At 53.6% G+C, this 12,958-nt stretch overlaps 1 protein-coding gene across 7 annotated transcripts in view; it reads left to right on the top strand.

Moving 5' to 3' along the window:
* The window catches only part of Dysf (dysferlin), a 201,702-nt gene that overhangs the window by 109,928 nt on the left and 78,816 nt on the right, over positions 1-12,958 (top strand). For all 7 annotated transcript variants that reach the window (XM_059258091.1, XM_059258090.1, XM_059258087.1 and 4 more), the window contains 2 exons: positions 9,724-9,817; positions 10,249-10,326. In XM_059258091.1, coding sequence (XP_059114074.1) covers positions 9,724-9,817; positions 10,249-10,326 — 172 coding nt within the window. The remainder of the gene's footprint in view (positions 1-9,723; positions 9,818-10,248; positions 10,327-12,958) is intronic.

The following is a 12,958-nucleotide window of genomic DNA, read 5'->3' as shown; positions in this document are numbered from 1 at the left end:
TGTCTGTGGGTGGGGTTAAGGGAACCTCCTGGGAATCTGAGGGGTTTGAATGTCTGGGCCCCAGGACTAGGCCTGGTTATACCTTGCCTCCTGCCACCCCTCCCCTGGCCTGCCAGCACCCTCTGGAAATCGTCTCCTTGGAAGGCAGGCCCTGTCTGCTCGTTAGCACCAGCAGCAGGGGCCAAGCCTGGCTCCCTCCTCAGAGCGGGAGGCCCTGGCTCAGTCTGCTAAGCGTCTGCTGTCTCCATCCCGCGCATTATTTTATTTTCGTATTATTCTTTTTCCAGCTAATATCCTGGCATTCCCAAAGACACCGGGTTTCATAATCTTCCTGGCGTTCCCAGGGAGCTGGGAATCGGAGTACAAAGCCGCTATTATAGCGAGTTCCATCAGCCTCCTCCTTACCCCACACCCCTTGCTGCTGCCACAGCCACCACCGCCCGGGCTCCCACCCAGTCACCCCCTCCTGACGCCACCAGCCTCTCTGGGAACTCTGGTGACGGCTGCTGGGGATGAGCTCACGGAATCTGTTCTGTCGCCCTTGCCCTAGGCCTGCCCTCCAGGCACGAGGATTTTTCCAAGCCTGCCTCTGCACTTGGCCTTGCTAGAGGGGCAAGGCTTCCTAAGCTGCAGAGGCAGACGGGCTGGGAGGGAGGGAGGGAGGGAGGGAACAGGCCTGAAAGCAAGTGCTGGCGTCCTTGGTGCCTTCTAGAGCTGAGGAAGACTTCCATGTTTAAAGGGGCATGTGAGCCTTGGAGTTGCAAGAGCCTTGGGAATTTGGATGCCTCTCTCTCTCTGTCTCTGTCTGTCTGTCTGTCTCTTTCCCTGTATATGTTCTGCCCTTTGGTAGATCTGATGCTTGTGTGATGGTTAAATTTTGGTTTCAGGCCCCTGGCATTATCTCCTCCTCTAGGGCATCCAAGTCACCACGAGAGAATTACTAAATCTTTTTAACCATGTGCCACAAATCAGGCAGACAGGTTTAAATGTGGCTCTGTATCCCCCAGTTGATCCTGGAAGACTGGATACTGACATTAACCCACCTTACAGCTGGGGACAGCTGAGGTGCTGAACCTAGCCCCATCCACACATGGCTCTTTAAAGTCTTTTTGAAAGTAACCAGGGTAAGGAAATGCAGTTCCTGTCATACTGGGTGATGCAGCTATGGGGTAGTGATGTCACTGTCCCTACAGATCCTTCTCTGAGCTCTGAATGTTACTGCAGAAGAAATAGGTCTGCGTCTGTCCTAGAACCTACCTAGGGTACACGGTTGTCTTCCTCCCTCTCCTCGGGTACTTTCTGACTCTTGGGCAGATCACAAACTGCTACTTTCACCCTCTCTTTCACTAAGGCAGAGTGTCACTCCTGCTACACCCAGGGCTCTTTGAGGGTGGCCCTAGGGAGAAAAGATTTGAAGTGTCAGGAGGCTGGCACTTGGCTAACATCCTTGGTTATCCTTGCTCTGTGCATTTCAGACAGGCGGTCAATTCCTTGGCGTGGCCAGATGTGATGAATCCCTCTCTCCACCCAGGGAAGCTGCTACCTGGGAAGCCTACCGTAGGCCAGCAGAGACCCAAGTAGTGAGAACCCTTAGAGACAGGCGTCAGCACCCTGAGCCACTGGCGGGGAAGGGCAGTTGTGAGTTGCAAGAGCTGAGAAAGGGGTCAAAGAAAGGCCAGTGTGAAATAACTCAAGACTTGAGCTGGCTAGAAATGAGGTCCCACATGGCTTGGCCAGGGTGGGGCTGTCTCTGGACCTGGATGAAGTCATGCTGTGTGCCTGGTACCACAGGCCAGTTCCCAGATCTGTTCTCCCTGAGCAAGGCATCCTTCAGAGATTTACCTCCTGGGTAGCTGTGGTCCACGGCTCGGAGTGATTGACTTATTAGCGGCCCATTCTGTATATCCGTCCCTAGGTTCTTTTCTTGAGATAGGGTTTCATGTATTCCCAGACTGGTTTTGATCTCACTCTGTAGCCTAGGATAACCTTGAACTTCTGATCTTCCCCACCTCCCCGATACTGGAATTACAGATGTGTGTTAAAGGATTGAACCCAGGGCTTTGTGCATGCTAGGCAAGCATTCCACCGATTGAGCCCCAGATACTACGGGCCCTTGACCATCTGAAATAAATACTTGTTCCCTCCCTGGCATTGTGCTGTCTGGGGCTTGAGGGCTGGCACTCCATTCAAACAGAGATCTCCCTGTCCTTCCCGTTCTCCTGATAGAGAGGACAGTTTGATTATGTCCCCTACATGTGTGGGCCCTGGATCTGTCTTGCTCCAACCTGGGTTTTAAGATGTTGAGGTCCTGAGTGAATGTGCCTGCACAGTTGAATCCCCCAAGTATGACATCATACTTGAGGGTCTATGATCCTCCATCCCTGATTATTATTATTATTATTATTATTATTATTATTATTATTATTATTATTATTTTAATTATAGCTGGCCTGGGACATTATTACCAGTCATTCTAAGAAACCAGGCATGAAGAATCAGGGCACTTCCAGACAAAGTGGGACAGACACTTGTTGAAATTCTTGAGGCAGCTGCCAGGGGAAAGAATCTGCCCTGGATGTCTCTGCAGACGGCGCATGTGCAGATACGGAGACTTGGGAGGACACTTGGCCTGAATGGCCTGAATCAGCCCACACGTGGCACCTCGTACTCTCCAGGTTGTCTGGTGCCCTCCCAGCTCCGCGGGGCTCTCCAGCGATAGTTCTGCAGAGCCTTTAGTAAAGACTTTAGCAGCTGATTCCAAACCCTGGTTCCAGCTGCAAATTAAATGGGGTTGCACCCTTGCCTGCTATTCTACTTAAGACCCGATTGGGAAGCGAGGTCTCTGGTCCACTCCCTCTTTTAAAGGGCTTTCATGCCTTGGTCTGGCCTGCTGTCTTGTGTGGGGCGTTAGTACAAGTGGTGGCAGCCAGGGCAGTGCCCTGGGTCCTGGGTATGACTTCTTCTGGCCCTAGGCTGGCACTCAGCCTTCTGTAGCCACTCCAACACTTTGTTGAGGTGCTCTGAACTCTGATGGCTTCTGGAAGAGAGACTCCGGTCTTGTCAGAGAATCCACCATTTAACTTCAGGGAAGAGACAGATTGTCTTGATATTCTCACCTGTCGGGTGGGGAAGATAAGGAACAGAAAAACCAATAGCCTCCCATTCATAGGGCAGGGTCAACATACTGTGGGCCACAGGCCAAATCTGACCCATGGCCTGTTTTGGCAAATAAACCTCTGTTGGCCCATAGCCAATGTCACTTCTGGATGGCCTGTTGCTACGTTGTGCCTTGGTGGGTGTCACATCTGTGACAGACCCTCAGTGGCTCCCAGTAGTGAAGACGTGGACTCCCTGGCTGCTTGTGGACGTTCTTCACGTCCTGTTCTAGGAGACACACCCCAGGCACCTGTGGCTACCTACTCTGTTTATAGATGGCTTTGTCTGACCAGTCCCAGGAGGCAAGCTCTATTAGGAGCCCATTTTGAAGAGAACTTGTTTTGGTTGAACTGACTTCAGACGCCTACCAAGGAAAACTCTGTCCCATGTCTCCATGTTATTCTGATGTCCCTGCAAAGCTGGTGATGAGGAGGGAGTAAAGATGGTGATGGCCTGGAGGGTCACGGGAGGGTGGTGCTGGCCGATGCTCAGCTGCCAGCTCTCCAGGAAGAGCCAAGCCTGGCTCCCCAGTTCAGGCTTGAAGCACATGCTGATGTCTGTGGGGGCAATTCCCAGATGTGTGTGGGTTTTCTTTGTTTCTTCCGTCTGCTTAGTCAGTCTCACGATAGCTTAGCCTGGCCTAGAACTCACTGTGTGACTCAGGCTGCCCTAGAACTCCTGTTCTCTCCTGTCCAAGGTTCCCAAGTGCCGGGGCCACAGGCCTGCGCCACCACCTCCGTTCTGAAATGCCAGTTTCTTGAGTTGTAAACGTAGAGACTTTCTTCTGTTCAATGACTGCCTCCCAAAGTCCCGAGTCTGTAATTGACTCTGGGGTGGGAAACAGCTCCAGCACTCGCCACTCTGGGATCTCTATTTGCATGAACAGAGGTGTGGGCAATATTTAGTTCCTGTTAGTAGGGTGCCAGGTACCCTTCTCAGCAGTACGAGGCTCTTCTTGCTCTGCCTCCTGTCCTGTGGTGGGAGTGGTCTTCCCTGGAGGAAGAGGGCAGCCCCCCCAGTGCTAGGCTACACCTCTCTGCCTGACCTGGCCAATGCAGGCAAGATTCCTGGGGTCTCCCCCGATGGTCCCAACAAGCCCTGGAGGCCTTGCTGCTTCCTCCCTAGCAGCCATGGTGTGGCATCTGAGGCACTGTCCCAGCCGTCTGTCTCAGCTTTCGATGGCTCTTCTGCCCACCTCTAGCTTTCCTGGCTTTCTCCCTCCCACCTCTCCACATGGGTGCTGATAGAGTCTTCCAGGATATGGGTTACTCAGGGCTCCTTTTTGAGGCTGGAGCAACCTTCCTGGTGGGCGGTGTGTGGCTCCGAAGGAACCTCAGACATGCTGTTGAGCCTTTTCTAGGTCTCTATCTCATCTGGATGAGGTAGGGGTCCCTTTTGTAGGCACGTCTCCCCAGAACCTGCCCACCTCTTTTTAGTTGAAGGCCTTGGAGGTCAGCCCTGGGTAGGCCCAACAAGGCTTGGCTTTATCTCCAGGGACATTTGGGGGCACTGTGTAGCATCTCCGAGGCCCAGTTCCTCCTTCTCACTGCCTCAGGCTCCTCCAGGGATCCATGGCCTCCTGCCGGGCAGCAGTGGGTTGGAGGCCGCCCAGTCCCCCCCAGAGGGAGCCATAGGATCCCGTACACAGCTTGCCCTAGGACACAGTGTGTGGCCACAGACGGCATGGCTGCCAGCCCCAGCCTGGGAGTCTCCGCATGAGCTATGCAGTGAAGAATGTGACTGTGGGAAACCCAATGCCCTAGGCCAACAGGGCTGGGCAGGAGTGGGTGCGAGGGGTGGACAGGCAGAGACCCCAGCAGTGGCATCCTATGAAGCCTGGCTCTTTACAGGACCCCACTAGGCACCCCTCCTGCCCCCAGTTTTTCTCACCTGCCAGCTGAGCCTTTCTTAGATGCTGCCACCTCTGATTACTCAGTACCTACTGCACAAAGACTTTCCAAAAGGGACATTCCAAAAGTCCCCCTACGCCCTTCCAACATACAGAGCAGCGCATTGGTTACAAAGGTGTCCTGGGGGGTTCCTCCTGTGGCAGTCAGACCCTGGCCTCCTGAGGTGAGGGAACACTGTTAGCCACACGTTTAACTACCTCCTGCCTGGGATTTTGGTCCCCCGAGCTGCCCATATTGCCCAAGGCAAGGGCGTGCTCGGTTTTCCTCCCTGGAGCCTTCTCTGGGCCAGGTATGTGGGCCGAGGGCGTGTGATAGAGAGGTTGTCTGTGCATGCCTTCCTGTGCATGCGTCCCTTCTGAAGACACACTGGTGAGGTAGGGAACTGCTGAAGGCTGACAGCAGAGAAGGTGCCCATGCTTCCGCAGTGACTAAAATGAAGGAAGATCTTAAGGATGGCAGGCTGTGCCAAGCGGGAAGCACAGGCAGTGCAAAGGCCCTGTGGCAGAAGGAAGAAGATGGATGCAAGGCATTTAAGGAAACCAGATGGGGAAGGAGTGGAGGTTTGGATGAGGAATTGCTTCCCACAGCACTGGAGAAGTGACAGTTAAATAAATAGACACACTGAATGCCAGGTACCTGCCGAGGACTGTGCGGATGTTTTCTGGTTTAATTTTTTTAAACAATGTTTCTAAATGAGGGGTACTGCCCCTCTCTTGAGTGACATATGACAGTGTCTGGAGACATTTCAGCAGTCATAACTAAGTGGTACCGATACCTAACTAGGTGACTAGGGATGCTTTAAACATGCTTAGGACACCAGTGGCCTCACCACTGGGAATCACCAGAGTGGTCACAAAACCAAAGTTAAACTCCCCGTATCTCTCACAGATGAGAGCCAGGATCTCAGGAACTCGCCATCGGCCATGCCAGCTGCCTTTCCTCAATCCACTCTGGGAACTCCAGGCACAGGGCTTGTCCTTCTGTCTTACCGTAATTGCGCATGGCCTGGGCATGGGCCTCAGTGAGCATCATCAGCTAGAACACGAATCTTTACCCTGGTTTCTGTCCTCTGACTTGAAAGTTCCCAGCGTCCAGCTCTGGGGATGGTCCCTGGATCGGAGTACTACACAGTAATGATGGTGAAGGCAGGCTGTTGCCCATCAGCTGACCAATGCCGGCGTTGCCGTGCCTCCTCTCATGCGCCGGCCTCAGATGGTGTCTGTTTGGGCTCCTTCCCTCAGCTTGGCCCTGAGAACTGCTTTAGCTCCAGTCCTCCCTCTGGAGAAAGGTGCTTTTCAGGAGGGGGCAAGCCTTGTCCCAGGGTAGAGCCACTGGCTCAGGGAATGTCCCTGGGCTCTCACTGTGCCAAGCATTGCTGGAGGTGCCCGGTCATTGTGGTACCTGAAGCTCACACTGAGCTTGAGCAGAATATTTGGTATATTAACCAGCATATCACGCGTCAGTGTCATGGAAAGCAGCAAAGCCGTACGAGGTCTGTGAGATCCCTTTAGGGTGTGCGGAAGTGTGGTGAGGGTGTGTTTCAGTGTGGGTGTCCACAACCCCTTGGAAAGGTGATGATATCTGCTTGAGTGGTGTCTGTGGGCTGAGAAAGGGGTCTCAGGGTGTCCCTGCTGTTTGAACATGAGTGGGGTGCTAGTGTAACCCTCTAAAGCCCCAATTTAATGCCTACCGAAGTCGGGTAAGAAGGACGGCTTTCTCTCTGTTCCCAGACATTAATGGGGATCTGTTTAGGGTGGTGTCCAGACCCTGGGAGGGTCAGTGGCCATGAGATGTAAAGACACTGACCAGCTAGCCCCCCCACCCCCGTGTGTGTGTGTGTGTGTGTGTGTGTGTGTGTGTGTGTGTGTGTGTAGCTGCCCAGTGGGTGAGTCAGAGCCAGGCTGGGTTCTGGGTTGTCCTGCCTGGCTCTAGGAGTGTATCCGACCTGCCTCTCGAAGTGCTTTCCCCCACTAATGCCTGCCCAAACCCGAGACAGGGGAAGGTGAAAGGTAGGACCACACTGGTCCCAGATCAGATGGGGATGGCTGGAGGTCCCTAGGGACCCTGTGGTGTGGCTGGGCCCTCCTTGGGAGGCAGGATAGGTCAGAGAACTCAGGCCCTATGTAGGACACTACAAGAGGAATTCTAATAGGCCCTGAGCTAGGCCTGGAATACCTGGCCGCGCCCCTGTATAAGTCCCAGGGAGGGAACACCTCTTCTGATCTCAGGCTGCAGACTCAGTGCTTGCCTATGGACCCAGAAAGTGCTCCCAGAGGCTCAGGGGGGCACTGGGAAGGGGTGGGAAGGGGGGTACAAAGTGTGTGTGCACTGGGAAGGGGTGGGAAGGGAGTACAAAGTGTGTGTGCACTGGGAAGGGGTGGGAAGGGGGGTACAAAGTGTGTGTGCACTGGGAAGGGGTGGGAAGGGGGGTACAAAGTGTGTGTGCACTGGGAAGGGGTGGGAAGGGGGGTACAAAGTGTGTGTGCACTGGGAAGGGGTGGGAAGGGGGTTACAAAGTGTGTGTGCCCTGGGAAGGGGTGGGAAGGGAGGTACAAAGTGTGTGTGCACTGGGAAGGGGTGGGAAGGGAGGTACAAAGTGTGTGTGCACTGGGAAGGGTGGGAAGGGGGTACAAAGTGTGTGTGCACTGGGAAGGGGTGGGAAGGGAGGTACAAAGTGTGTGTGCACTGGGAGCTCAGCAAACAGTGATGCATTGTGAGTCTGTGAGGTGGGCAACTTCCCACAATGACTGCGTGCACTCACCCAGTCCCCTGCCTGCTGTAGGACACCTGTGTGCGGCTAGGCTGGGGACAAGGAGCTGGAGTCCTGTTCTGTCCATCCCCAGAGACGCTTGCTCGCTGCTCCTCATTTCAGCAGTGGTAGGAGCATCAAGGTGTGTGTGAGTGTGAGTGTGAGTGTGTGTGTGTGAGTGTGTGTGTGTGAGTGTATGTGTGTGAGTGTGTGTGTATGTTGCATGTATGAAGTGCACTGTTGTGCCCAGTGTCCTGACCTGTTTTCCCTTGTGTCCTTGTCACTGTGCCTGTCTTTTTACTAAGCCCTGAAGGCTTGCTCCTGCGCAGGACGGTCTCCCTAAGCCCAGACACCCTGTAACCGGTAGGGGAGCCCTATGGCAATCAGATGCTGGACTCAGTGCCTGTTCTGGAAACAGGGTACCAGTGTGGCAGGGCACAGGCCAAGCGCTTTGCTTCTCCTGAGGGGACCCCAGGACTCCTGGGATCTATACCTGCCTGGGAGGCAGGATCCTAGATGTGACAGGGTCTTAACCTGTCTATTGTGTAACCCCCTCTGTGTTATTCTGTGTGTGTGTGTGGTGTGTGTGGTGTGTGTGGTGTGTGTGTGTGTGTGTGTGTGTGTGTGTGTGTGTGTGTGTGTGTGTGTGTTGGGGTGGTGTGTGTGTATGTGAGGGAGTGGTGTTTGGTGTGTGTGTGTGTGTGTGTGTGTGAGAGAGAGAGAGAGAGAGAGAGAGAGAGAGAGAGAGAGAGAGAGAGAGAGAGAAGTGGTGTGTGTGTCTATGTGTGTGTGTTGGGGTAGTGTGTGGGTCTGTGAAGGAGTGGTGTGTGTGTGTGTGTGTGTGAGAGAGAGAGAGAGAGAGAGAGAGAGAGGGAGGTGGTGTGTATGTGTGTGTGCGTGTATAGTCTGGAAATCAACCTCAGGGAGTATTCCTCAGGAGCCAACTACCTTGTTTTTTAAGACAGAGTTTCTCACTGGCCTAGGGCTTGCAATTAGGCTAGGCTGCCTGTCTCTCCCAGCACTGGGATACAGATGTGGGCTACCACATCTGGCATTTTTATGTGGGTTCTAAAGATCAAATTCACATCTTCATGTGTGTGAGGCAGGCACTTTACTGACTGAGCCACTCCTGGAATAATTCTGAACAAATAGGAGTATATATATATGAACACCCTTGCTCCCCGAGCCTAGCTACATACGGCATAGCTTCTGGCGTCCACTCCCACAGCCTGTGCCTTACTTCCTTTAGATCAAGACTTGCTAGCATTCTTTGAGGACATACTGTGTGCCAGGTGGCATCCTAAGAGCTACTGTCTATCTTTAATAGGCACAGCAACTTTCTGAGCTGAGCGCTGTATCGTTATCTCTGATATACAAAAATGGACTCAGAGAAGTTAAGCAACTTGTCTGAAGTCACAGAGACAGTTAGTGACAGGCAGCATCAGAATTCAAGTGATCCAGTTTTAGAGCCACATTGAAACTGTGGCCAAAGGAAGTGGAGGGGTGCCACGCTACTCTCCCTGTCTGCAGGGGAGGGGCCCAGTGGTGAGAAGCAGAGCCCATGCAGCTGCAGCAGGGCCTTGATGCATATCCTGGGACAGCAGAGGAACATGTTCCTCCTGCATGTGTGGCGTGGGCCTTTGGCAAGGACAGAACACGTGGGGAGCATGGCCTGCCTGAAGCCCAAGCCTGGGTTGAGGGCAGCAGGCCTCAGTGTCAGGTGGGAGAGATGGGGCAAATTGCTCACTCTGACCCTCAGGTATAACTCTCTGAAGGATCCACACCCAGAGCTGCTTCTGGCTTGGAGGTCTGTGTGTCCAGAGTAGGAGGACTGGCATCCAGGGGCTACTTGGAGCAGAAATCCAGGGTCAATTTTCTGCTGTGCCCTGACAAGCCTTGTGTCCCCAGGGTGGCATGGTGGATGACAGGAGTGAAGATTCCATGTCCGTCTCTACCCTGAGCTTCGGCGTTAACAGACCCACGATCTCCTGCATCTTTGACTGTAAGTTACACTTGATGGCATCTGAGCGTGTATGCACGATGGCACACTTGGAGTGGTGTTCCGTAGTCAGGAGTGTGTATGTTGAGGGCTTTTAGGCCAGCCAGGTCTTTTTGTATGTGTGCCTATGTACATGTGGTCTTTGGTGTCTGTGTGTTGGAGATGGGGTGTGTGCGTTCAGGTTCCCGTCACCGTGAGTTTGGCCTCCCTTCCCCTCTTCCCCTGTCTCTCTCCTTGGGATTGGATAGGCTCAGAAGATGCAGTAGATTATGTCCTCCCAGCTGGAAGAGGCTCACTCTGCATGAATGCTGTCGCCATTTCCATATTCAGCCGGAGTCTGCTGCCCTTCCTGGGGCAGACCCTCCTCTTCCTGTAGCTCCAGCCCTTAGCAACCCTATTTATCACATGGCATCTCTGTTTCCTCCTGAGTGAAGATGGGAACCGCTACCATCTGCGTTGCTACCTGTACCAGGCCCGAGACCTGCCAGCCATGGACAAAGACTCCTTCTCGGGTAGGTGGAAAAAGGGGAGGAGCTGGAACTCCCAGCGGGAGGGTTCAAAGTGTGTGCTGTGGTTGGCAGGGTCCTTGGGTCTTGACTTCAGTGAGTGCTAGATACTGTTTCCAGGTCCCGGTGCCCCTTGCTCATCAGGACAGCTGCCCCTCACATGAGACCTCAGCAGGATTTGACTTAGCTGATTGTCCCTTCCTTCCCAGGGGCCATTCTTCGTCAGATCTCTAGTGATGTCTTTCTCTATGCAGGTCACTCTGTGCAGACCCAGCTCCCTGAGGCCCCTACCTTCCCAGACCCAGCTCCCTGAGGTCCTTGCCCTCCCAGATCCAGCTCCTGGAGGTCTGATCCATCCTAGACCCAGATCCCAGGCCCTGATACTCCTAGACCCAGCTGCTATATTGCCTGCTTGGCCTGGAGTCCTTTATGGAAGACTGTTCCATGCATCTTTGCTTTGGTAGCATGCTTGCTCTGCTCTTTCTTATCCAGGTCACTCAGTTTCCTGCCCTCCTTGTTCCCTTCCACACCGCCCCAAACACAACTGGACTTCTTACTCCCTTGTTTTGAAGCACAGACCCCGACAGGTGCACCTGCCACGCTTGCCCTATCAGACGAGCCTTTGGAGGCGTGGGGCCTGTGGTCCCACCAGTTTCATCTTTGCTGGCACTCTTACCCATGAGCCCCAGCCCCACCAGCTTTGATCCACAAGTGCAAGCCTCCTCCTGCATGTGCCTGGCCTTGGCATTTAATTCCTTCTCAACCTAGAGTGCGTTTCTTCCTCAATTTCAACTCCAGGACCCAGACCACATGTCCTCTGATTCCCCCAAGCTGAGTTGGCCACTCCTTCCCCGCTGCTTGACACCTCTCCATTACAGTCCTCTGCGTCCTTATCCACTGTGGGGCTCAGTTGTGGTCTGCCCGCTGCTGTCTTCCCATCATCTGGGTGCTCACACAGGGACGTGCCTTGTTTTCCCTCTGAACCTTCAGTGCTGGACATTGAGCACCACTGTGTACGTAGGCAGATACTGACGGTCAGGTGTCCCACCTCCTTATTTTATAGGTAAAGAAAGAGAGACTCGGGTGGGTTCCCTAAATTGCTTGAGTTGAAATAGCTGACAGGTGACAGTTGGGAATTAAGTCCAAAGTTGTCCCCTACAAGTACCTACCCCTGGTTAAGGAGGATTGGGTTCTGTGAGAGTGGCCTTCTGCTCACAGAATGGCTGCACAGCTTAGAGCCACCAGCCTGTCCTTCTAAGTCCAAGCTCACTCTCCTTCCCAGAAGCTACAGTTCACACCCAGGTTCCTGTGCTCTCAGTGACCTGCCCTCCAGCACCACTCAGCTAAGCACTGGGGGCTGGAGTGCTTCCCTTCTGGGTTTTGGAGGCGGGTCCTGACAGAGCCTTTGCATGCTGACCTTGGCAGGCTTGGGGCAGTTAGACCTCTTCAGTGGCTGTGTCTAGGACTCTGCCATTGGAACTGACACTGAGAAAGGTAGCGATGGACTGATTCCCAGCCTTCTTCCTTTTAGCAGAGGGTACGTGGGTGAGGGTGGAAGGCCATTTGTCTTCTGTGAACTGAGCTGGTTAAGGACACCCAAAGGGCAGGGGCTCCCCGAGGATTGTAGCCTGGGCAATTGGAGCTCAGCATGTGGATCATGCAGTAGGGTCAGCAGGCACTGGTCTGGGAGATGTCATACTTTCCACCCAGATAAACATCCCTTGAGCTTTGAGGGCGCTGCCCAGGGCTTCCTCAGAGGCCACGGGCTTCTGAATGAAAGGCCCGATTGAGCAGCAGCTGGGAAGGAAAACAGCAGCCAACACGGGGAACCTATAAAACTCGGAGTGTTTATTTTCACTCCCAAACCCTAAACCAAAGCGATTTCTCCCCGGGAACTGACCCCGGGGTGGCTGGCTGTTCAATGCTGTGCCCAGCCACTGGCTGCCGTATCTGAGGAACCTGGTGTTTGAAGCCAGAATGTCTGAGGCCAGGGGAGGGTCCAGCTGTGACTGCTACTGCTAGGAGCATCTTCCAGCTGCCTACCCGCTGTCTGGGGTCATGCAGTCCTCTGCTCCCACCATGTTCCTACTGATAGCCTGTGGATGTGGAGTTTGGAGGAGACACTTGTAGGATGTTGCTGTTCAGGTGGCCTGAGCACTGTACCTCAGTGGGGCTTGCCCTTGTGGCCACATCTGCTCTCTAGACCCATGGAAGGTGTCTGTGGTGTCTGCTGAGTTGAGCGTTTGCAGTAGAGATCAGGCAGAGAATATAAGATGCAGTTAGTACTAGTTGACTTCTCTGATATTGGTATGGGCTTTGCCCTGAGCTAAAAGCTGTGACTCCAGAGGACTGAGAAATCACTGTTCCTGGCTCCATCTTACCTGACCCTTCAAAGTGGCAGCATCATGCCATCTCCCAACACAGTCCAAGCCTACATCTTCCTAGTTCTGTGTACACCAATGCTATTGAAGGGTAGAAACTGTCCTCTGTCCCATCCCCACTGAGAACTGCTTCTGTATTGGATGGAGCCGTGGTTCTGCTGACAACTGCCACTCCATACACAGAGGATCTTTGGGAAGTGTTGTCTTAACAACATTTCAGGAGCGAAGATATGCCTATTATATAGATTCTTCTTCGG

This window comes from Peromyscus eremicus, chromosome 3, assembly GCF_949786415.1.
Source record: "Peromyscus eremicus chromosome 3, PerEre_H2_v1, whole genome shotgun sequence".
Classification (NCBI taxonomy): domain Eukaryota; kingdom Metazoa; phylum Chordata; class Mammalia; order Rodentia; family Cricetidae; genus Peromyscus; species Peromyscus eremicus.
The sequence above is the reverse complement of the archived record's forward strand: the minus strand, read 5'-3'. Positions and strand labels throughout refer to the sequence as shown.